We start from the raw sequence: 27027 nt of genomic DNA on the forward strand, positions 1-27027 counted from the left end.
GATATGTAGCAGAATATATTTTGGGCTAAATTTATTTACAATTTTTTATTTACAAAACTTTATAAAAGAAGCAAAGAAAAAGATGTTTTTCTCCAAATTTTTTCAGTCTTTTTTCATTTATTTAGCAAACAATAAAAAGCCCAGTAGTGATTAAAGACCACTAAAAGAAAGCTCTGGTTGTGTGAACAAAATTATAAAAATTTAGTTAGGATACACGTTTGTATGACCACACAATTGTGCAACAGTGCTGAAAGCTGAAAATTAGCCTGGGCAGGAAGTGGTTAAGTAGGTCAGCCACAGGCAAAAAGACTGTGCAGTTGTACTCATTCTTCCCAGAGCCTAGTAAAGTTGGTGAAACGCTGTTGATTTCCATCACCCAATCATGTGCAAACAAAAATGCAGCTTTTTTATTTTCCTTACACCTGATTGAGTATTCTTTATACATATTGAAGCGTCACCATATTAACTAAGTTCTGGGGAAAATTAGTGCAATTTCACTTGCAAAGTGCACAGTCTAATTGCGTTTAGTAAATGCCCTGCCCCCTATAATGTCGTATGCACAAGAACATTGGGACCAGTAACTAAATCATATGTAGTATTGGAGACCACACAAATGAAATAGATTCAAAGCCTTCTATCAAAATGTACTACCAAAAGCCACTGAGCAATTAAAGGGGTTGTAAAGGTAAATGTTTTTTCACCTTAATGCATTCTATGCATTAAGGTGAAAAAACATCTGACAGTGCCGGCGCCCCCAGCCCCCCGTTTAACTTGCCTCACCCCTCGAAAGATCCCGTCCTTCACCACTCAGCCTGGTCGCTGATTGGCTGGAGTGGATGGATGGAAAGCAGCGCAGCCATTGGCTTGCGCTGCTGTCAATCACATCCACTGACGCGGGGGGCGGGGCTGTGTGATACAGCCAGCTGTATCACGGGAGTGCAACCGCAGATGCTTCTCACCATGCGAGGGAGCTCACATGAATGTGAAAAGTACCTGCGGGAGGAAGCAGAGACAGCCGCCGAGGGACCCCAGAAGAGCAGGTTCGGGGGCACTCTGTGCAAAACGAGCTGCACAGTGGAGGTAAGTATAACATGTTTGTTATTTTTAAAAAAAATAATAATTTTACTTTACAATCCCTTTAAGATAACTGGGTTATGACACAAGCAATCACAACACTATGTTTAAAGACTTTATTAATGTAGAAAGATTTCTTTAAAAAAATACATGATTTATCAGCAGAAAAGTGATAAAAAAAAAAAAAAAGGGCAGCAGTTTGTTTTGTCAAAGCATGAGTTCTCTGTAAAAGGAAAAAAAAAAAAAAATTTTGAAGAATAGGTTTGCAGATGATGTACTTTATAGGCATAACACAGGTATAAATTAAAAATGTATTTATTACAAAAACATCCAAAACAATTGTATTAAAATTCATTGGCTATTCACAAATATGCCTTGAAGCAGGAACAACACACCACCTACATAACATACTTAAAATGAGGGACCAAACAGGTCACTCTCCAATACTTAATGAAATAGTGTATAAGTGAAAGACGGTGTGTCACAATACAGCTCAGCTCTACATGTTGCACGTATTTAAAAGACGCTTCTTCAGGAGATTATGGCATGTTCGTTTTATAATCAAACAAGGGAGAAATAAGCAGAGAATAAAGTCCACAGCACAGCTGGGGATACAGGGGAGAGATATCTTCACACAGCCTAGATCAATCTGTGAGACGGCCTCACACAAGAAGCCTTGGGGCGATTGATGGTGGCTTTTAAAACCATTAAGTGCTGATGGGTAACTAATATGGCAATATCTGGATTAATCAAGGGGACACCCACTAAATATATAGCTTCATTATCCATGTGTAAATAGTTCCCAGAGGGCATCCTACGGGATGGAAATCCCCTTCAACTCTCCGCTTACGTGACAGCCATCGAGCGTAGTAGAGGTAGCTGTGAACACGCCATTACCTCCTAAAGAAGCATCTTTTGAATAGGCGCAACATGTAGGACTGAGCTGTATTATGACACACCTCTATGCTATTTCATTAAGTATTGGAGAGTGACCTGTTTGGTCCCTCATTTTAAGTATATTATTTTATATGTTATGTAGGTGGTGTGTTGTTCCTGCTTCAAGGCATATTTGTGAATAGCCAATGAATTTTAATGCAATTGCTTTATATGTTTTTGTAATAAATCAATTTTTAATTCATACCTGTGTTGTGCCTATAAAGTTCACCATCTGCAAACCTATTCTTTAAAATCCAATTTATCGGGACGTGGCATTATATACCCAATTCTCGTATCCACAGCACCACTCTGTGTTTGGCTTGTGATGTGACAGTGGTTGTATTGTTCATATTATTTCATTCCAAGGTGCATGATCTTCCTGTAGGGGGCTGGACCTCCCCAGTATCCCCTGCAAAGAGACGAGATGTTTTATGGTTCAGAGACATAGACAAGTGACAGAAAAAAAAAGACCAAGCAGAATATCAAGTCTGCCTCATTTTTATTTTCGAGTTATATATGTTTTTTTTAAAATCTAAATATAGATCTATGTTTGTCCCAAGCATGTTTGAATCCACTTACTGTTGACTGACTCACTACCTCTACTCTTTTCCAAGCATCAACCTACTTTTTTTATAGTAAAAATACTTTCCAAGATTGGTTTCCTCCTGCTAGTTCTTGTTTACTTATTTGTTTACTTATTTCATCAGCACAAGATTGAAATGAAAATTTACACAGTTTATTGTAAGATTGGCCTCAGATTACTCACCTCTCTGGCAGTCTGTCTCCTACTTTCCCCTTCATTCCAGGACTTCGTAAGGCAGTTCAGCATTCGGCACTGCTGATATGATCTGATGCCTGTGCACCCTGCCACAGACACGCTGCTCTAGCCAACCAATGAAAAGAAAGGTTTGGGAAACAGCAGCGTCGACAGGCATTTGTAAGCCACACCCCCAGTGTACAGCGATTGGCAAGCTTATTGCCCAAGTGGGCAGGGATTAGTTGCCTGTGTTTTTAGGTGGGCAATGGGTATGGAATGTTGCAAATGTTAGCTGGTACAGAGTCTTCTCATACAGTCTACCTCAGGGGTGCCCAAATTTTTGAAGAGCGAGGGCCACTTAAACTATTTGGTTTAAGTCGGGCCACAATGAGTGGAGCGAGCAGATAACAGGTCCGTGTCCACTCCACATATGCTGAGCGCACACTGCCCGCTCTACTCTATAGGCCATCCAATCAGACAGAAGGGGATGAATCCCCCTTTTTTTTTGTGGATCGGATTGGAGGTAGGCGGACACAAGTCCATTTACATTTGCTGCTTCATAGGAGGTGAATGAAGGGTCCGATTGAGTCAGACCAATCGTGTGAAAGTGGCTTAAGGCTGCTTTCACACTAATGCCCTGTGATTTACCCACATGGATGGTGCAGTACAATGTACCTGTGGGTTAGCTGCACTTTGCCATAGAATTCTATTATATCCTGCAGGTGTGGTGAACTTTCTGAAAGTGCACCAAACACACAGGTAATTATGGAAGTCTATGGTTCAGTGCAGGCAATCCGCAGGCACACTGCGCTGTACCTGTGGATCAGTTTGAAAGCAGCCCAGTAACCAATGCAGAACAGATATGCCCATATATACAGTGTGATTTCAGTAATAAACCTAACAGTCTTCCATTCAGGTATCGCTGGCTGTTGCTGTCCCAATTGGAAGGTGCATTTGGTATCACTCCACATCTGACAGGAGACGGTGCTATACGGGAAGCATCGGTTTATGCAGCTCTGCTCCACAGCCGCTCGATTCCTCTACTGCTGTCCCAGAACAGAATTGCGGGCCACATCAGAGGGCTCCATAGGCCACATGTGGCCGGGCACCCCTGGTCTACCTGATGCTGCACCCAATGACAGCTCCTGCTGGGCTCAGGTCTGGTATCCCCTGTTGACCCAATGGGGCTTAGGCCAGGTACAGCTGGACTGCCTGTACCCCCCTGTCAGTGGCCCTGCATAATCGTATCCTGATTAAATGGATATTCCTGTTCCACTACGGTTAAAAGTGGACGTCAAGAGGAAGTAAATTCCCCTGTTTTTGTACCTATAGGTAAGCCTACAATAAGGCTTATCTGTAGGTACTGTAAATATCTCCTAAACTTGCACTGTTTAGAAGATATTTACTGTATACTACAACAATTATGTCAACGGTGCATGCATTCTGAAAAAAAAGCCACCTGTGCAGTTTCTTCAGGGCCCGTGCCGTGACTGGCGGCTTTGTTCTAAGATAAGTATTACCCCAATACTTACCTTAGAACCCCAAATCAAAAGTGTAATATATTGCAGCCTACCAATCATTAAATGTGGTGGCTGCATTATTTTTCTTTTTTTAGGCTTTTTGCCCACTCTTTTCAACTGCGATCTGGCCAGTAATACACCTCCTGTATTAGAGTGCCCCCACTCTGCCAATGCCGATGTCAAAGGTGCCCATTCAGCCAAAGTAGCTGTAATGTTAGTGATGACAATTACTGGCAGCCCTTCTGATATAACAAGCTATACTACACAGTGTCTGTTTTTATTAAATTATGCAGCTGAATACCTTAGTTCACATCTCCGCTGTGTGATCACATGACCCCCTGTCGCTCTCCTCTGGTCTGAGGACTACAGCAGAAGGGGCTGAGATTCCCCTCCGACATCAACTGGGAGGTCATGTGACTGCACAATGGCACTGTGCAATAAGTTATTTAGCTGTATATTAAAAAATAAAACAGACACTGTAGTATAGCTTGTTATAACAGAGGGGCTGCCAGTAATTGTCATTAACAACTTTTCAGCCCCATGGAATAGTGATGGGAGAGCAGGGGCAGGTATGAAGAGCGGCTCTCAGACTAGGAACTGACAGGTAGGGAGGGAGGTGCAGAGGTGTGAGACTGAACACAGTGGGAAGACAGAGGCACGTAAACTGACCACGATATCAGGGATTCGAAGCCATGATTACCGTGGTCATTGGGGGATACAGGAACAGGCAGGATCAACCAGCTATTTTTCAGCACAGAAAGGGACAAATGACACTGCAGAAGCACTATGCTGCTTAACATGCTTTAAAAAGGAACCCGATTTTTTTTTAGGGTCACAACTGCTTTAATCTGGGGAAAGCGGAGTTTTTGATGTACTAGAAGATTTAGATACAGTAACAAATCAAAGCTTAATGCCAACTAACACTTTATAAGCAGTTAAAGCAACATTGGTTTCTTATTTTTGGAATAAAGCTTTTACATAAACGAGTAAAAGATGATTATTTTAAACAACCCTGCCAGTGGTAAATGGGTTGTCTCGACCCTGTAACTGCTACATCTGCAGAACAGTTTGTGGTGTTGAACAACAGACTTGTTTGCCAAATTGCCAGGTGTCAATAAAGGAAAGTAAGCCTAAAAGAATATATCAAATGGATCCCTCACATGTAGAGAATTGGTAAACTGCAAAACAGTTTTTTTTTGGGGGGGGGGGTCACCAAACAACCCCCCCCCCCCCCCCAGGCCACTGGTGGCACTAACCCACAACACACTTCCCCACCACCACCCGCTGTCCTTACCTTGGACAGTGACAATGCTCTGTGTCCCGAGGCCACCCTATTTGAAGCCTTACCTGCCTGCTCTAATTCATATGCCTGGTGACCTGGCGCATATATTATATATATATATATATACATATACATACATATATACATACATATATATATACATAAAAAATTTTTTTTTGAGAAATATTAAAAATTTCACTTCCTGTGACACAAGGAACCCCAGGGGGAACTTCGTTCACGCTGAGGGTGCAAGAAGATATCGTAATTGGACAGCTCTTTGGCCTTATGGTGGAATACTCTGAGAATGACACTACTGTTTGTTCCTCCTAAGATCATATTGTTAAAAAAATGTAATAAGCCAGAGCGCTTCAAACTGAAATGTAGTGTGCCAAATTTATACCCCAATAGCAGCTATGCTTTCATTCTCACTTAGTGGTTTTTCAAAATGAAATTCTGCTTCTCTTGGGTTTTTGCATCTCCTTTATTTGCAAAACTGGACCCAAACTGTATCAGTAGTTGGTATAAATGATGTCTAGCCTTCTAGCCAATCAAGGGTTTTCAGTGTTCCTGGGCTTTAATGCCTCATGCACACAGGACAGTTTTCCAGCTGCTCATAGGGGCATCTGGTGTTTATTTTCCCCTGCCTCTAAACGCCCCTCCATGTTAGCTTGCATCTATGCACACACAGACTTTTAGAGGCAGAGGTGGATGCCAGTGCATCCAGGAGCAGCAGAGTTTTGGCAGAAAAAAAAAGCTTGACGCTTGTATAAATGCACATTAACGCTAGGTGTGCTTATCGCTTGAGCTTTTATTTATTTCAATGGCCATTATGGGATTATTATTCTGGCCAATCAAAGTGCTTGACACCTGTAACCCCTTCCCGCCGAGTGTACGCAGATCTGCGTACTCGGCTTCCGGGGGGTATACCGGGATGATGCCCGCACCTGCAGGCATCATCCCGGTACAGTTTTCTTCAGCAGGCGATTGGCTATCCAGGCATAACAACCGATGCGGCTAAAAGCCGCTCGGCTGTTATGCCGGAGGAGCGGGAGGGGACGTCACCCCCTCCCGCTGCTGTTACCGGTGCTCCCGATCGATCGGGAGCACCGATACCATGTCCGTTGCCTCCGGCTGCTGGGGAGAAACTCATAGTAAACACGGAAGCGACGTCACTGGCATACAACAATGGCGCCGGTTTTAAAAAGATATACGGTATTCAGAATCGCCGTTTTCGGCGATCTGAATACATTGAAGTGTAAAGGAGGGGTGGGGGGTCTTTTAGACCCCCGATCACCCTCCATAAAGAGTACCTGTCACCGCCTATTACTGTCACAAGGGATGTTTACATTCCTTGTGACAGCAATAAAAGTGATCAAATTTTTTTTTTAAAACAATTTAGTCATTTAAAAAAAATATATATATATTTTTTAAAGCGCCCGTCGTCCCCGCGAGCTCGTGAAGCAAAGAAAACGCATACGGAAGTCGCGCCCGCGTATGTAAACTGTGTTCAAATCACACATGTGAGGTATCGCCGCAATTGTCAGAGCGAGAGCAATAATTCTGGCACTAGACCTCCTCTGATGCTAACCTGGTAACCGTAAATTTTTTTTTAAAGCATCGCCTATTGAGATTTTTAGGTACCGTACTTTGTCATCAATCCACAAGTGCGTGTGATTATAAAGTGTGACATGTTTGGTATCTATTTACTCGGCGTAACATTATCTTTCACATTATGCAAAAAAATTGGGCTAATTTTACATTTTTTTTTTTTTAAATCATGAAAGTGTCCCTTTTCCCAAAAAGTTGCGTTTAAAAACACCGCTGCGCAAATACCGTGTGACATAAAATATTGCAACAATCGCCGTTTTATTCTCTAGAGTCTCTGCTAAAAAAATATATATAATGTTTGGGGGTTCCAAGTAATTTTCTAGCAAAAAATATGGATTTTAGCTTGTAAACACCAAATGCCAAAAATAGGCTTAGTCATGAAAGGGTTAAACCCCCCTAAACTCATTACATGCTTTTACAAGCATCAGGCATTTTTTGCTACCCAAACACTGCTGCCAAGAGGGAAGACTGAGCATGAGCCTAAGCCTCAGTGGCAGTAAACTCAGCTAAAAAATAGCCACTTGGCAGACTTATCTGTCAACTGTAGACCTCCAGTGCTGCTCTGTCTCCGGTCCTGGAGCGTCCAACTTCACCCAGTATTTTTCCGGGTTCATGCTGTCTGCCCATTTGAATGGTTGGGCCATGATGACTTGTCAGCACTTTATGTGCCCCGAGTACAGAGCGCATGTGCAGTGATGTAATTGGCTCCTGTTTATGTGAAGATCTCCTAAGTGGTGGAAGTTTAGGAGACATCCACTCATACCTACAGGTAAGCCGCATTATAAAAACTTACCTGTAGGTACAAGTCAAAAATCTCACATTACTATCACCTTAAAGAGAATGTAAACCCTGGTGGGTTTACTTCCTCTTTGATTCCCTGCAAAGGTAAAGCATAATGGACTACTATGCATCGCATAGTAGTCCATTATGTGTCACTTACCTGACACAGGAGCCAGCGTAGTCACTGCTGTCCCCTGTAGTCCGGAGCATCCATCTTCTCGGTGGGTCTCGCTGCTCCGCCGCTGTCATTCGGTGAAGCCGCGATGGGGTCACTCCTGCGCATGGGAGCCGCCACTCGTGACATATCGCCGTTGACAGCGGCGCGCTCAGTGCGCCTGCACGCCGCTGTTAACGGCGCATGCACCGTAGACAGCGGTGCCTGTCTTTCAGCAAATATCTCCTAAACCATGTAGGTTTAGGAGATATTTCTTGGACCTACAGGTAAGCCTTAATCTAGGTTTACCTGTAGGTCAAAGTGTGTTGTAAGGGTTTACAACCACTTTAAGGCTTAATGTACACGGGGTGTTTCTAGAACTTCTCCTGATCGATTTAACTTGACAGATAGTAACCCACGTTTAAGATGTCAGTTTTGCCACATTTACATGGCGCATTTAGCCGCGTTTGCGTTTAGAAGCATTTGAAAACAATTTTTTTTCAAAACAGTCAAAAATGAAAAATGCCTGCAAACGAAACGCAGCTAAACGCGCGTTACCGCGTTTGGCGCTTGAAATGACTCTACACTCAGCGTCTGAACAAATTTTTTTGAAGAAGGCATATAAACTCAACTGACTAAAAACGACAAAGGAACCTGTGTACACATAAGATAACATTGGATGAGTTCAGGGGCAGCTGAAAAAAAAAAAAAAAAAAAAAAAAAAAGGAGTATCCAACTGCCTTTGAATGTCCGTTTACCAGCAGCCGTGTACGAGGCCTAACTCTAGGTACTGTGGCACCTCCTAAATTTCAGCTATTAGGTAACTACTAATATTTTTTTATTTTTTTTTATTTTTTAGGTGCCTGAAATAAAATGTACATTAAAAAAACAATCCAATTCTTGAAGATAACTTACGTAAGAAGCAAATTCCAGTACAGGAACGGCATCATGTCTGCTTTCATATGGTACATGGACCATCTCTCTTTGCTCTGGTCGATGGGAAAGGTCTCTAGTGGTTGCTGGTTGTAGTCAAACTCAGCCAGGATCACTTTGCTGTAGCCTGTCACCAGGGGACATGAAGTGTACCCATCATACTGCACACAATGAAGAACATTAGAATTCATTAAACAAGGAATATACTCTTCATTTGTGTAGAGTTTTTTTTTAGTTCATGTTTGAAAGGAGCATCGCTGTTTTCAGGATAATCATTTTAATAAAGCCACGAAACAATGAACATTTCCATACTAATACATATGGCCTAGATGTTTTTTAATCTAATCTAAACATCCACAATTATTGTAATTTTTTTTTTCTTCACGAAGGTACAACAGTTTTAAAAAAAAACACATTCAGCTAATGTTCTTTTTCCAAATTGATATACAGTAAATAAATCACATGTAATAAGAATGGTTTAAATTTGCAGTCTTTGAAAGTAGAACTATAGATAAACCTTTTTTCTTTCTTTTTTTTTTGGATAGAGTATACAAAGGTTATAAGCCTGTTTTGCAATCTGTGTCCCATTGGGGAGATTTACCTTCACTTCCTGTCCCATAGCCAAACAGGAAGTAATAGATAATCCCGACAAATTAAGGGAATTCCTCCATTGGAAGATTTCCACTCTATTACTTTTCTGTGGCAAACCAAAATTTGTGTTTTATTTTTTTTTATTTTTATTTTTTATTTTTTTACTTTCAATAATGGTAAATCTCCCTAAAAGGGGCACAGACAGAAATGGGAAACTAATAGGTGTTCAAACCCTTCTCCACTCTATCCAAAACGAACGTTAAAAAGTTTTGCAAAAAAAAATAAAAAATTATAGGTCAGCTCATGTTAAATCTTCCCAAAAAAAATGCAGATAACTTTACTAATCAACCCACTGTCATCAGTGAGTACAATAATGATGTCTTCAACATGGTATATACCATATCATACTAACAAGTCACCTACTAATATCTACTATTAAACAGTAATGTTAAAAGAAAAAAAAGATGCCAGACGGGAGAGTGCAGACATGGCCACACATGAACAGAATTTCAGCCAGTTCTGCGAAATTATGCAGAAAATTTGTTCTGTATATTGCCAGCTTAAGGATAACCACATACAAGCATATTTGGTATGTGCCTTCTATATCTTCTAGTCCTTCAAAGAAACACCCACTAGGAATATGGGGTTTGCTCCTAATGAATATTCTTTGCCAATGCAGGTTTCCATATTGGAAACATTTATTTTGACCAACTTTGTCGTTAGAGGCAGAGAATATCTGTTTCATGCACCTCCAGTTATTCCCTGATGCCACATTTTGTTATACAGTGCCTTGAAAAGTGTTGTATGCATTTGTTTCCAGCCCCCCCCCCCCCCCCCAGTCAATACTTTTGTAGAAGCCCCTTTCTCTGCAATTACAGCTGCAAGTCTTTTGGGAATGTCTCTACCAGCTTTGCACATCTAGAGAGTGAAAATTTTGCCCATTCTTCTTTGCAAAATAGCTTAAGCTCTGTCAGATTGGATGGAGAGAGTCTGAACAACAATTTTCCAGTCTTGCCTCAGATTCTCAACTGGATTTAGGTCTGGACTTTGACTGGGCCATTCTAACACATATATAAGCTTTGATCTAAACAATTCCATTGTAGCTCTGGCTGTACGTTTAGGGTCCTTACCCTGCTGGAAGGTGAATATCCACCCCAGTCTCAAGTCTTTTGCAGACTAACAGGTTTTCTTCTAAGATTGACCTGTATTTGGCTCCATCCATCTTCCCATCAACTCTGACCAGCTTCCCTAATCCTGCTGAAGAGAAGCATCCCCACAACATGATGCTGCCACCACCATGTTTAATGGTGGGGATGGTGTGTACAGGGTCAGGACAGGACTTAGGGTGGTAGGGGCCCCTGGGCTTGAGTCTCTTTCGGGCCCTACCTTCTATACATTACCGTATTCATCGGCGTATAACACGTGCCCCAAGTTTAGGAGGGAATTTTAAGGAATAAACTTACATTTAAATGCCCAGCAATGCAGCCTTGCCCATCCATCTGCAGCCTTGTCAGTGTCATTTGCAGCCTTGTCAGTGTAGCCTTGTCATTTGCAGCCTTGAAGTTTAAAAATGGCGTCCCTGTGTTATGACCATCATAGGGTGGGACTGGGCGTGACTGTGAGCTGGGCGAAGCCGAGTACACTCGGCTATGTATCTCAGCGGGGCCCCCTATTGGGCGGGGCCCATGGGCTACAGCCCAGTCAAGCCCAATGGTAAGTCCAGCCCTGTACAGGGTAATGTGCAGTGTCAGTTATCCCACACAGCGTTTTGCTTTTAGGCCAAAAAGTTCAATGAATGGGGGGGGAAGCCACAGAGCCAGAGTCCGTGGCCCTGGAAGGACGAGGGGCAAAGATGGATACGGCCTGCACAGGGGACAGCACGGGCTTCGTTTGCAGGTAAGTGTCACATAATGGGCTAGCATGCAATGCATACTAGCCCATTATGCTTTTACTTTGCAGGCTCTTTTTCTTTAACCATGGAGACCCCAGGTTATTATCAACATATATTTAAAAAAAAAAAAGTACAGACAGAATAAAAAAGAAAGAAAAAATAATTTTTTTTAACATGTCAAGCTATTTAGTAGAAGTTTTCGGTACTAACCCCACTATCCCCGTTCTCCTTCCACTACTACCTATTCTACATCCCCAGACTCTCCCCCTGTAGATTCCCACACAGGCTCAGGTTTTGAAAAAAATAAGCCTCTTTTTAATGGGGTCTTTGAATGAAGCACTTTAGATGGATGTCACATATTCATATATTACTTACTTTGGCAGAGGACTTTTGGCTTTTCATAACCAAGGAGATAGTCTTATCCAGTACTGCTGACTGGGCAGCTAAAACCAAACACAACAAAAACGTCAGAATCTTCTCATAGATTTAGTATTAAACACCTTATATACAACAAAATAATAGCAGTTCCTGTGCAATGATTGTAGTTTGCTCTTATTCTCTGTTTTATATGTAAAATATTAGCATTAACCAGATTTTGATTAGGCGCTGTGTACAACTCTTTCCTTTGCCGTCATTTTTATAAATGCCATAGACTAGAGATGTCCACCTGGCAGGGACTTGTTTTGCGGTTCCCAGCTACAGGCTATCCAAAATTGCAGGGGGTGCCGAGTGCTGGAATGTTTTCTGTGTTCCAGCACTTGGCACCCGAATGACGCTGGCACTGCCTGTTGGCTGATCTATATCACTATGGAGTATACATCATTGGGGAAGGAGGACACTGCACAAGAGAGTGGTAACCACTGAACACCAATGTTGGGGTAGTGTGGTTATCGCTGCCCTTGACACCAATGCTGAAGGTTATTATTGGCACACTAATGCACAATCAGTTTTGCACAAGAGCACTTTCAGAACGTTGCATGTGTGTTTTATTGTAATAATTGAATGTGGATGCACTTTATAAGTAGAGCTGCAATAGTGACTTATATTGGTACTGTTATTATTGCACATGCTTACTATTATTTCATATTGTTGGAATTTTAATCGCATAGGATTATCATTGGCATTATAGCACTAGACTGCCATTATCATTGCATATGTTTTACTATTATCGGATATTATTACAAATACTGCACAGGACTGCAGCAGTTTTTGGATAATCTGTAGTAAAATAGCAGAAGATTGTGATTTTCCAATTTGCATATGATCACAATATATGTAGTAATTAGGCTGCTTCAGATTACAGCATTATCGCATGAGATTGCATGAGATTGCAATTTTTAATCGCAGAGGATTATCGTTGATATTTCACTATTGGATTGCAATTTCTAACTGTATAGGATTGCATTACATGCATGGCATTTACCACATAGGATTGTAACACTTTATAGCACTATACGTTTGGGATTTTTATGATTGTATTTGGATAGCACAGCATTTATTGGTGTATAGATAAGGTTGGCACGAACACATGGGACGTGATCACTGCTAGCAGCTGTCTTGCTACTCTAATTGAATGCTCACATGGTAGCTCGCAAGAATTTGTTTCTTTTTTCTAAAGGTTATAATTGCTGCCACCGACACCAATCAAGGGTGGTTTATTATTGCTGCCTCCCAGCTGCTCAGAGCTGAATGCAACTTCTCCTTGCATGGCTGTATTTGTGGCAGCACATCACTTCCATACAGGCTGGTGTAGGAAGGGGATACATTGGCAGTATACAAGTGAGAGGAGGACCCCCCTGAGGACTGATCTACCTGAAATGTGTTATTACAACTATATGCATTCCTTTTCATGGTTTTATTATGATACAAATGACAATTGTCTGATTTTCAGATGCAACCTTCCAACTCAACTTGCAGAAACAAATGCGGCCCTTTCAGGGGCGGACTGACCATTCGGGTACTCGGGCACTGCCCAAGGGCCCCATGCCACTAAGGGGCCCCATCAGGGTTGCCAGCCTCAATCAAACCAGGGACAGCATCTAAAATCCTTTTTTTTTTTTAAATCCCAAGATTATAGCTGCCCCACCTCTCCAGTACCTTTTCAGTGTGTGTATGTGTATTCTGTGTGTGAATATTGTGTGTGGGTGTGTGTATACTGTGTGTCCCCATAATCTCCTATTGCCTGGGGGCCCCATAATCTTCTCCTATTGCCGGGTGGCCCCATAATCTCCTATTGCCCGGGGGCTTTGTGAGTTGTCAGTCCGCCCCTGGGCCCTTTAGGCCCCTTCAAGTTGGGCACCATTGTCACTGTCACAGTCCATTCTGTAAAACAGGAATAGCGAGATGTCTTGCACTTTATCTGGCTGCCAAATTACCTTTATAGTAAAAGTTTTTTTTTACACAAATGCACAATGAGCCAACAACATGCATGTTTCCACCCATGGAGATGGGGATATTTTACAGACAACACTGGGACCATTAAGGACATCTGTCAGGACCTATAGAGATATACATTTTCCAACCAAACTGTAAGCAGCTGGATGAGTGGAAAGTGCTTTGATCTCTGTAGGTTGCTGGTTAATTGGTACCATTTTTGCTTTTTTACATCTCCAGAAACAAAAAAAACAAAACAAACAAAAAAAAGGCCTTAAAGTGATATTAAAGAAATAAAAAAAAAATAATAAAAAGCATGTTATACTTACCTGCTCTGGGCAATGGCCTTAGCAGACGGGAATCCCTCACTTGCACTTTTTGGGTTCCCTGCCAATGCTTCCCGCTATTCCTACCCTGCTGTGTACTATGGGGGCACTCCCAAACCAGGCTATGTGCATCCATAGATGAACACAACATGGCTCAGATTTGACTTACAGTCCCTATGACAAGTAAGGCAGCCCCTAGGAGATGTTTTTTTTTTCTCGTTCAACCAGCGGGTTGAATGAACAAGACAAAAAAAAAAAAAAAGACGGAGTGATTTTCTTTTCTGCAAACCTATAAATTGCTTGATTCCCCCATCAAGACCGTCAGTCCCTCTCACGGAATCACTGGGGTTGATTTACTAAAGGCAAATAGACCGTGCACTTTGCAAAGTTCAATTGCATTCTGCAAATGCAGTTGCTCCAGAGCTTAGTAAATCAGACAAGGTTTCACTTTGAAAAAAGCACCCAATTATATGCAAGGAAAATTAAAAGAACAGCATTTTTGCTTACATATGATTGGATGATGGAATTCATCGGAGTTTCTGCTCATTTACCAAGCTCTTGAGCAACTGCACTTTGCAAAATGCACAGTCCTCTTTCCCTTTAGTAAATCAGCCCCATAGTGTTCTACCTGCAGAGAAAGGGGGGAGGGAAGCTGTCCCTGCCGGGAGAACACCGTAATTACTGTTAGCAGCTATAATAGCCATTGGCAATAATCGCATGTAAAATCTGACAGGCTGGTTGTACCCAAGTTGATCGACCAGTAAACTTGGGTACATTCACCACACTCATTCGTGGTTCAAATCTCGGCCAGTCCTTGCTGAACCGGTCAAGATTCTAACCGTCTATGTGCGGAAGAACTTGTTTTCCCCCTCCACACATTCAATGAGGATGGGGAAATCTTCCACGCTGAGCTATTCTATTCCGACTTCCCCGCCGTCAAAATACACTGATCAGTGGTGCTGGCTATAGCCTGTAGCTTCGGCGGGAAAATCTAGGGCAGTTGTACAGAACCTTTTGACTTTAGAGGCACTTAAAATCTTAAAAAAGCCTTTATTCTCCTACATTCTAAAGATTAGAGCATGCAAACATACAGATACACAATATCCTTTTCAGAAAATTCCATTCGTCTTCTAATGCTTAAATTCCACCTATTATATTTCTTTTATAAATATAGGCTAATGTGATCACAATCCACAAATGCTGTTTTGGATCTGGAAACTACAGCATCAAATGTTTATAAATTGACAAGATATTCTGAGTATGAGGTCCTATGACTGAATGGTCCTTGTATGAGGAGTTAAAAGCGCTCTGCTCTCACTCTTTCATACATGTGAATAAGGGCCTTAAGTTCTCAAGTCTTCCTTGAGTAAGTGGTAAGATGTCTTATGCCACGTATGCACGATCTAATTGTCCGGCGTACTTAGTCCGGCAAACAATCCGGCGGATAGTCCAGCGGACTTTCTACCGAACGGACTTGGCCACACACAGAAAGTCCGGTGATTGTTAGCGCGATTACGTACAGCATGTACGACGGGACTAGAAAAAGGGAGTTCAGTAGCCAATAGCTTCCTTTTCGTACTTGCTTCTGAGCATGCGTCATTCTTAGTCCGCCGGACTAGCATACTCACGAACGTATTGTCCGCTGAAAAAGTCCGCTGAAGCCCACACACGATCGGATTGTCCGGTGAAATGCGGTCCGGCGGACTAAGTACGCCGGACAATTTGATCGTGTGTACGCGGCATTAGTTGATATGTTCGGACCCACCAAACTGCTGGATTCACAGTTCACAACATCTAAATAAAAGCTGCACAGATTACATTCTTCACGAAAACTGCATTTGTCCTCATAAACTGGGTCACTATGATTCTACACATCTTATCCACCGGAGGAGCAGCAATTCTAGTGGAACTTTCATGGTCAAACAAGGTCACCATAAAGTGTCCTTAGATATCCTCCTCAAATCTGTGTGACGTAGACTTTTCTTATTTTAATAGGGACCATACAGAGAGGTTAGGACTTTATTGAGGAACAGAAGGTTCAACATATAAAATACTGTACATCCCAATAAGACACGTGGACAGCTATGACCACACTAACTTGATATTATTGTAGATACTCCTAACCCTGTGGATCCAAAGAAAAGCCAATGTGGAGTTTATTCAAGTTGTGAACGTAGAGGGTTATTATGATTTGTCAGCTGCTTTAGACACTTCCAAGACTAATCTGGGACACATTGTACTAGCTCTCTAGTACATGCTGAGCACAAAGTAATCCAAGTCAAGCAGTCTATTATCAGTCATGTGACAGTTGCATGCAGTGTGCAGATAAGGAGGACAACTGTGCAGGTTTTGGAAAATCACCCTTATGCAATCTAGTGAGACTGTTGCATTAGAATAGCTCTAAATATTGTAAAATAGTTAGTTAATTATTTGAATGTATTCCATTAAAAATTATCCAGTCAGTAATAATTTATCTACAACTGATATGGGCAAGGATTAAGCCCCCTGTCAGGTGTTTACCTGCCTGTGCAGATCACATGCGATGTCTGTGCAATGCAAATTCAGCCATACAAACTGTATGGCTGAAATTACAATCGCATTCACACCAAAAAGGTGCAGGACCCTTTTTCGGTCTGCACTGGAATCGGAATCACACCTATGCGATCCGATGACTGCACCATTTCACAGTTCGCACTGCGATCTGCAAACTGATCTGGGGGTGTCATTAAAGTGGAGGGCCACCCTGAAAAAAAATATATATTAAAAATTACAAAGAAAAAAAAATCTAAAAAAAAAAAAATGAAATTTTTATTTTTTATTTTTACTTACCAGAAATGCCTGTTGCTAGGCACATAATCCTAATCTTCCTCTTCCTCCTCCATGGAGATTTTCTTTCTTCTCCTCGCGTTGTCTTCTGGGTGTGTTCCAGAACACAGCGCGTCCCATTCACAAAGCGCTGCGCGACTCGCGCATGTGCAGTAGGAAACGGGCAGTGAAGCCGTAAGGCTCCACTGCCTGTTTTCCCTTAGAAGGAATGGTGGCGCCGGGACTCGAGAGCTGAGGGACGGGTCGGCCTCCGGCAGCCGACATCGCGGGCGCCCTGGAGAGGTAAGTGTGCTTATTAAGTCAGCAGCTGCAGTGTTTGCAGCTGCTGACTTAATTTTTTTTTTTTTTAAACGGCCCTCCTCTTTAACTTTCCATTGACACAGCAGCAGTTTGAAGATGTCAGTGTGAACCGCCGGCGATTCAGGTGCGATGCGGGAACCCACACAGGATTTGCAGGGTTTCCCACCTGGCACAAGTGTGAACCCAGCCTAATGCCTGGTACACACTAAGAGATTATCGAATGAATGATCGTCCGTTTTTTTTTTTTTTTTGCATGCTAGTCTCATATCAAAAAGGAAGAGCTTACTAAAAAGTTACGAAAATTCTCATACGACAGAACAAAATTCGGAAGTGATTTCATGTCTTGTAGTGTATTTTAGGGCTGCAACTAACGATTATTTTCATATCGATTAGTTGGCAATGTTTTGATTAATCAAATAATAACCTTAAAAAAGTGTGGTATATAGTTTCGTTAACATGTAACGTTTAAAATAAAAAGGCAATTTATTCTTAAATATCTCTATAAATATAAAAATAACCAATTATGTAGTTCAGGAGCAAAATCTCTAATCCACTCTCAGAATAACAGACAGAAGAGATATACTGTATATACTATTAGAGGTTGAATCTGGTAAATATCAGACTCAGATTTAATTTTCTTATTTAAAGAAAAAAAAAAAAAATAGACTGTTTTGTGGATTTTCAGACAGAACTGTTATATATTATATAGGACAGAGTCCCTTGTCATAGGCAAGTGGCTTGATAAAAGCTGCGTGCGCCTGCTGTCACTTATGCTGACCATACAAAAACAATGTCTTCCTTAAAAAAAAAAGTAATTTTAAGAACGTTCATTAATTTTCTAATTGTTAGTGGGGTCAAATCAACGTTTGTTTTCGACCAGAGTGACAGGAAAATTCAAAGGAGCAGAATAGAAAACGTCTTAGTCAAAGGAATCCCCCCACCGACGCTTCTGGCTCCTCCTGCCTTCAGAGTGTCCCAATAGCAAGCTGCAAAGTATAGTATAAAGCGCCCCAATAGCAAGGTAAAAAAAAACTGCCTTTAGAACCACTCACTTCCTGCCCAGGACTACATGTCCCATGAGGCATGGCTCCTCACTTTCACATTCACAAGTTCTCAGGCAATTACTGACATATGGACAGTGTCCTGAGCTGTATGTGAGCTGCACTGTATTTCCTACTATGTAAACAAATAATGCATTCTGTATGCAGGCCAACTAATTGGCTGGCAACTATTTTCGTAATTGATTAGTTGTTTCGGCCCTAGTGTATTTGTATTGTATTTTCAGATGAATACTTGAACTGATTAACCACTTGCCGGCCTCTGCACACCGATATACATTGGTACAGTGGCAGCGGTGGGCAAATGGGTGTACCTGGACGTCCCCTTTAAGAGCCGGGGATAGCAGGCACGCACCTCAAAGTCCGCCGGTCTCCGTGTCACGAAGCCTCAGAACAGGGAAGTGCCTATGTCCCCTTTCTGGCTTGTGTCATGACAGAGATCACCACTCCCTGTCACCAGGAGCAGTGATCTATCATGTGACTTGAAGCCCATCCCCCTCCACAGTTAGGATCAGTCCCGACTCCCTAGGACACACTTAACCCCTTCATCGCCCCCTAGCGATGAAGGGGTTAACAAAAAACAAATAAAGAGAAAAATGCCATAAAACTATCCCCTATTTTGTAGATGCTATAACTTTTGCGCAAACCAATCAGTATACGTTTATTGTGATTTTTTTTTTCTACCAAAAATATGCAGTAGAATACATATCGGCCTAAACTGAGGAAATTATATATATATATATATATATATATATATATATATATATATATATATATATATATATATATATATATATATACACACATATACATATATATATATACATATACATATATATACATACACACATACATACATACATACATACACACACACACACAATTTTTTGGGGTGGAGATTTATTATAGTAAAAAATAATGTGGCGCCCTTTTTTTGTTTATAGTGCGAAAAATAAAAACTTTAGAGGTGGTCAAATACCACCAAAAGAAAGCTCTATTTGTGGGGGGGGGAAAAAAAAAAAAAAAGACATAAATTTTGTTTGTGTGCAACGTCACATGACTGCGCAATTGTCAGTTAAAGGGACGCAGTGCCAAATGGTAAAAAGTGCTCTGGCCAGGAAGCGGGTGGCACGCCGGAATCCTTTCGGCCAGAACAAAACAATGATTACTGCTAGCAGCTATAGTCACTGGTAGTAATTGCATGTAGAAAGATCCGATAGGCTGGCTGTAAGAAAATCAATCGATGGATCAACTTGGGTACAATCAGCCTGCCCATACATGCATCGAAATTCATTTAAATTTCGATCCATGGATGGCTGGCTTTAGATAGATATCTCCCCCACTTACTGTCATGGTTTTACCAGACAGCTTGCAAAAGGAAAAACTCCAAGAGCCACACAAAGAGAATATATTTAAGTAGGGAGAAGCTAGAACTTGTGGGGTTTGTATTGCAGTCTGTGTTGCTGTTTCTGGTTTCTCACTTATTATCTGGTAATACCGTCTAACACAGCCCTGTAAGAACCAGACAAATCTTCCCCAATCTATCCAAAACTAAAAGGAAAGCTTCAGGCTTGTCATACCCTTTAAAATTAACTTGTACGCTGTCAAATGCAAAGCATAACACTAATCAAACAAAAACAATAATTTTGTTGGATAAGGCGCCCTTGCCTACAGGCAAATAACTATCATTAAGATTTATCACCATAACATTTTATTGTAAAGGCATTTTTATTGAGGACAAAAAGGTAAACTGTAGTAGAAACGAAACAATAACGATTTAAAAAAGAAGAGGATACTGGACAAGACAGTGTTCGTGGGCAGGGCCGGGACAAGGGGTGGGCAGGAGGGACGGCTGCCCCTGGCGCAATGGTTTATTGCAGGGGTAGGGGGCATCCTGACCCTAACCCTAAAGGGAAAGGGGGGCGCAGTTTGGCATCTTTGCCCTGGGTGACCTTGTCCCGGCACTGTTCGTGGGACACATGAAAGTAAAACAAAAAACAAGCCAGCCGACGTCTTGATTGTCAACAAGATCTCATGGTCCATATTTGTCAAACACAAGGCCGTGGGGTGAATGTGGCCCACCAGGCCTTGTCATGTGACCCCCTCACACCAAGTTTTGGTGGAACTCCATTCCCCCACCTCATCCTCGGCTCCCCATTGTCACTTGTAAACACAGAAGCTTTCTGTTTTACAAAGGACAGCTTTGCTCTCAGTGGCTTCCACATCTAACAGATACCTGCATGCTCTCACATCAGGGCGCGGAGGGGACAAATCTCCAGAACCCAGAGAGAGATAACATTCTGCAAGGCGAGGCAGGCCCATCTACACAGGGGGGTACTACAGCTGGGCCAGATAGGAGAGAGTAGAGATGTGAGGCACCTTTGAGCGGAGGGGGGTTGGGGTTGTACACTGTGCATAGCTCACCCCTAAATCCTGAACTCTGCACGTGGCGCACTCCTTAACCCTGCACTAGCCTCATCCTGACACCTGCACTCTGTACATGGCGTACTCCTGAAACCTGCACTCTGTACATGGCGTACTCCTGAAACCTGCACTCTGTACATGGCGTACTCCTAAAACCTGCACCCTGTACATGGCGTACTCCTAAAACCTGCACCCTGTACATAGGGTACTCCTAAAACCTGCACCCTGTACATAGGGTACTCCTAAAACCTGCACCCTGTACATAGGGTACTCCTAAAACCTGCACCCTGTACATAGGGTACTCCTAAAACCTGCACCCTGTACATAGGGTACTCCTAAAACCTGCACCCTGTACATAGGGTACTCCTAAAACCTGCACCCTGTACATAGGGTACTCCTAAAACCTGCACCCTGTACATAGGGTACTCCTAAAACCTGCACCCTGTACATAGGGTACTCCTAAAACCTGCACCCTGTACATAGGGTACTCCTAAAACCTGCACCCTGTACATAGGGTACTCCTAAAACCTGCACCCTGTACATAGGGTACTCCTAAAACCTGCACCCTGTACATAGGGTACTCCTAAAACCTGCACCCTGTACATAGGGTACTCCTAAAACCTGCACCCTGTACATAGGGTACTCCTAAAACCTGCACTCTGTATATAGCACACCCCAGATACAAGAGGCCCTTTGAGGGCAACCCTATTGCTAGTGTGGCCCACAATGAAATTGAGTTTCACATCCCTATCATAGTCCATCTCAAGAATGAGCAAGAGTGAGCAAGAGTGAGTGGCTCCATTCCTACATGCAGTGGGACCATAGATGATGAACATAGCCACCATCTAACAAGAAGTCCGATCACAGCAACAAACAAGGGAATCTGGAGATGTGGAGGAGGCTGAGAGCTACAGAAGGGCATTTTTTGAGTTAAGAATAAATACTTGCATAGAATTTGTTATTTAAACCAGAGTTTAATATCACATACATTGGGTGTGATAAACATTGACACCCACATTTCCTGACGTGCTGTCTACTTCTTCATCCAAGAAAAGCTGTATTGTGGGGTAGAAAAAAAAAAATTCCCTTGGAAACAAAACACATTTTGAAGAAGCGTGCTTACCTACAGCAGCTGCTGTTTTTGAAGTTGGGAGATTAGTGCAGTCTCCTATGCCAAAAACATTGGGGTACTTCTTATGTTGGAGGGTCTCCTTGTCCACATCCACCCAGCCACCTGCATCTGCCACGGGGCTGTTGACTAGTACATCTGGTGGTCCCATCGGAGGGGTCACATGAAGCATTTCATACTATGAGACATAAGAATTGGGTGAGTTGCAATACTATCATGCAATCTAAAAGTAAGCAAGATAAAATATTTTTTTTACATAGCAGCTGTAAAAAAAAAAAAAAAAAAAAAAATACTGTTTGCATAGTGCACATTCCTGCTCACGTTTGTGCACTTTTCTGCAGGTCATGCATAGGACAGCCCATTAACTTAAGGCCCCTTATATACAGCATGCCACAAAAGTAAGTACACCCCTCCCATTTTTGTAAATATTTTATTATATCTTTTCATGTGACAACTCTGAAGAAATTACACTTTGCTACAATGTAAAGTAGTGAGTGTACAGCTTGTATAACAGTGTAAATTTGCTGTCCCCACAAAATAACCCAATACACAGCCATTAATGTCTAAACCGCTGGCAACAAAAGTGAGTACACCCCTAAGTGAAAATGTCCAAATTGGGCCCAAAGTGTCAATATTTTGTGCGGCCACCATTATTTTCTAGCACTGCCTTAACCCTCTTGGGCATGGAGTTCACCAGAGCTTCACAGGTTGCCACTGGAGTCCTCCTCCACTCCTCCAAATTGGGCCCAATTAGCCATTTTCCCTCCCCAGTGTCATGTGACTCGTTAGTGTTACAGAGTCTCAGGTGTGATTGGGGAGCAGGTGTGTTAAATTTTGAGTTATCGCTCTCACTCTCTTACTGGTCACTGGAAGTCTAACATGGCACCTCATGGCAAAGAACTCTGAAAAATTGTTTGCTCTACATAAAGATGGCCTGCCTAAAGCCATAAGAAGATTGCCAAGACCCTGAAACTGAGCTGCAGCATGGTGGCCAAGACCATACAGCGGTTTAGCAGGACAGGTTCCACTCAGAACAGGCCTCACCATGGTCGACCAAAGAAGTTGAGCGCATGTGCTCAGCGTCATATCCAGAGGTTGTCTTTGGTAAATAGATGAGTTCTGCCAGCATTGCTGCAGAGGTTGAAGGGGTGGGGGGTCAGCCTGTCAGTGCTCAGACCATACGCCGCACACTACATCAAATTGGCTGTATCCCAGAAGGAAGCCTCTTCTGGAGATCATGCACAGGAAAGCCTGCAAATAGTCTGCTTGTCTTCAGCAAACTAAGGACATGGTGTCAAGCATGTGTGTCGGCAACCAGGTGAGGAGTACAAAGACAAGTGTGTCTTGCCTACAGTCAAGCATGGTGATGGGAGTGTCATGGTCTGGGACTGCATGAGTGCTGCCGGCACTGGGGAGCTACAGTTCATTGAGGGAACCATGAATGCCAACATGTACTGTGACATACTGAAGCAGAGCATGATCCCCTCCCTTCAGAGACTGGGCTGCAGGGCAGTATTCCAACATGATAATGACCCCAAACGCACCTCCAAGATGGCCACTGCCTTGCTAAAGAAGCTGAGGGTAAAGGTGATGGACTGGCCAAGCATGTCTCCAGACCTAAACCCTATTGAGTATCTGTGGGGCATCTTCAAAACGGAAGGTGGAGGAGCGCAAGGTCTCCAACATCCACCAGCTCCGTGATGTCATCATGGAGGAGTGAAAGAGGACTCCAGTGGCAACCTGTGAAGCTCTGGTGAACTCCATGCCCAAGACGGTTAAGGCAGTGCTGGAAAATAATGGTGGCCACACAAAATATTGACACTTTGGGCCCAATTTGGACATTTTCACTTAGGGGTGTACTCACTTTTGTTGCCAGTGGTTTAGACATTAATGGCTGTGTGTTGAGTTATTTTGAGGGGACAGCAAATTTACACTGTTATACAAGCTGTACACTCACTACTTTATATTGTAGCAAAGTGTCATTTCTTCAGTGTTGTCACATGAAAAGATATCAAAATATTTACAAAAATGTGAGGGGTGCACTCACTTTTATGAGATACTGTACATATGTATATATAGTTATGGGTAGATTATTACTTATAAATATTTAAGTATTCACTGTATGTTAATGGAATGTCTAACTATTAAGATAACTGGAGACAAGTGTTTTGTTTAATGAATTGTATGTATGTGAGTGTAAAAAGGAAAAAATATGTTTAATAAAGAGTGTTTCAAAAGAAAAAACGTAAGGCCCCAGTCACACACGTTTTTCATGCGTTTTCGTGGGTTTTGCATAAGGCAGCCAGTGAGCTGCCCCATGTGTAACAAAAGCACCAAAGAAGCCTCAGAACCTTTTGGATAGGGAGTGTCTTGCATTTTTTTTCAGCGTGTGTTTTGCTGCAATTTTTCGCACATTTTGTCTCACGACAAGCGTGGCAAAAATTGCACAGTGTATGGGATGCCATTAAGAAATAATGACACTGCAAGTGCATTGAGTGTTTTGCCATTTTTCTAAAAATGCAGCCAGAAGCGCATGATTCTGCCTGTGTTTTCAGAGCGACCAATTGTGAATGGGCCCAATGAATTCAAGTGAATTCAAGTTTTTCCAATAAACAATATGCAGCAATAGAATATTTCCTATAACTTATTATATATTCATGTTTCTTCGAACCAAATTTTATTTCCTGCTTGATACACATTCAGGCCCAATTCACATTTCATGTAGCTGGGGAACGCCCATTTGTGTTTTTTTTTTTTTTACAGTGATTAAAACATGTTTCCGCGTGTCGTGCATAGGGCAGCCTTTTCACTAGAATGGGCTTCCCTATGTGCACTTGTCGCAGCAAGGAAGCTCTGAGACTGAGAGCTTTGAAATTTTGGCCCCAAGAGCCAGGTAAATTTTTGCACATGCATTTTGCCGCAATTTTCACACAACAAAACTGCACTGCGTTTGGCATTGCTTTAATAATGAATGGCGCCCAAATGTGCGTTATACGTTTTGCTGCAATTGAAGCATGATTTGGAATCACAGGCAGAATTGCACAGATTCCGCCCACAATTCCAAATCACTAAGTGTGAACAGGGCCTAAACCTGACGTTTAGAACATAGTTACACTGATGCCAATAGAAATATGTCTGTCTCATACTTTTGGGATCCCTGTGGAAGCCAGAAATCACAGTAGTAGGTGTTGGTACTACAATGATCACTGCAGCCTCCCAGGTCCTGTGCCAAGTAGCTGCCTTGCTGCACAGTGCAAACAGGGGGTCACTTGGTTGGCATGCGTGCCATTCACGGGATACCTTGCACATCCATGCCTCTTCACCTCCAGTCAGAGAATGACTTGCATTAATTGAAAAAAATACACAACGTTTTGTAAATGGTGAAGAGTGAGCAATCCCCCGTGTTCACTATGTAGCTGGGCAACCACTCAGCATTGGAATTGGAAGGCAGTAGTGATCACTGTAGTAGCAGCACCTACTACAATGATTTGCAACTTCCACAGGGATCCATCAGGTATGGTACATGTATACTTGCCAAGCTGGAACTGCTATAAAATTCATACCTAAACTTCATCTTTACCCAGAAGCTGGACAGCTGGCATGGCCAATTATGCACCTCAACTTTGCTACGTGAAGAACTACCACTGCTGGTCTATATTTAACGCCTTGAGGACCTCGAGGATATAAATATATTCACTTCATCTGAGCCTCCCGGGCATGTGTATACACATCCTAGAATGACCCATATGCTGTGTGCGCTCTCGTCGGTCTCAACAGAAGCAGCTCCCAATAGCCCCTGCTTGATGACTCCAACAGATTGCTCCTCACATTGCTGGAATACTTTGCTGCATCGATAAAATGTTGCAGCCTGTAACTGCAGGACACAACTTTGTTCTGTGACCTAAACACAACTTGAAACCCAGGAAAGCTTTATAGTGTTTTTTCCTTTTTTTTATTTTCTTTGCTTTTTTTTTATCAAAAGATCATGCTTATTAAACCTTAAATGACCCCAGTAACACTAAATTACCGGTAGTCCTATGTCCTAACACCCCCCTTATCTCCTTGTTTTTTTGTTTTGCTTTTTTTTGCGATTTCTTGTTTCTTTATTATTCATAAACATTTTGTACTTTTTTTGTTTTTTTTTGTTTTTTTTGTGCATTGTGTTGAAAATATACATACACTTATAAATAAGAATTTCATTTGTGTCAGAATACCATCAAATAATTTTATGTTGTGATAAGCAGGGTCAGTAGTATAGAAAAACGTGTACTTTGGAGTGGACTGTGCACCTTGTAAAGTGCAGTTGCGCCTTATCTCAGTAAGTGAGCAGAAGCTCTGCTGACTTCCATCATCCAATCATGATGAAACGCTGTTTTTTTTTTCGTTTTTCTTGAATGGGATTGGATATTCTTTGCAAACTGCAGCTTTACCTCATTTACTAAGCTCTGGAGAAACTGCATTTTGCAACATGCAAAGTCTATTTACCTTTAGTAAATCAGCCTTCAAGTGTCTGCAGTGATATTATTTACTTTAAGGCCTGGTTCACACCTATGCATTTTTAGGGCATTTTCAGTTTTGCAGAAACGCACTACAGTCCATTTACCAAAGTTCCCTATGGGTCACCTTCACATGTGCATTTTATGGAAGGGGCCAGGGACTTTTCTGTTTTTTTGTTCCATAGACTTCAATGGATCAACAACGTGTATTAAAACACACAAAATGCACCTGGAATATGCAAACTGCATAGGTGTGAACCAGGCTTGAAACATACATTTATTTTTTATTTTTTTACTTCTATTGTACTTAATTTTCATTTAAAATATACCGGTCACTCCAATTATTAAAGCTGAAGTTTAGGTATGAATTTTATTGCATAGTTACATTGGCACAGCTTGAACCAATGTAAGTACATCTCATACCTGAGTGATTCCTGAAGCTGCAAATCACTATAGTTAGAAGTCTTCTGAGTCCAGTGCTGAGCAACTGCCCTTTGCAAAAAAAAAAAAAAAAAAAAAAAAAAAAAAAAAAAAAAAACGCAGATGGTCGCTCACATGGCACTGCTGCT

General features: G+C 42.0%; 1 protein-coding gene across 1 annotated transcript in view; it reads right to left on the bottom strand.

Moving 5' to 3' along the window:
• Nucleotides 1-2314: 2314 nt before the first annotated feature.
• The window catches only part of SQOR (sulfide quinone oxidoreductase), a 97720-nt gene continuing 73007 nt past the window's right edge, over nt 2315-27027 (bottom strand). The window contains exons 7-10 of the mRNA XM_077471826.1: nt 21957-22140; nt 11902-11969; nt 9027-9205; nt 2315-2419 (exon numbers count right to left, since the gene is read on the bottom strand). Coding sequence (XP_077327952.1) covers nt 2362-2419; nt 9027-9205; nt 11902-11969; nt 21957-22140 — 489 coding nt within the window. The 3' untranslated portion in view covers nt 2315-2361. The remainder of the gene's footprint in view (nt 2420-9026; nt 9206-11901; nt 11970-21956; nt 22141-27027) is intronic.

This window comes from Lithobates pipiens, unplaced genomic scaffold (assembly GCF_037356315.1).
Source record: "Lithobates pipiens isolate NorthernLeopardFrog02 unplaced genomic scaffold, aLitPip1_a1.2 Scaffold_8, whole genome shotgun sequence".
NCBI classification, from domain to species: domain Eukaryota; kingdom Metazoa; phylum Chordata; class Amphibia; order Anura; family Ranidae; genus Lithobates; species Lithobates pipiens.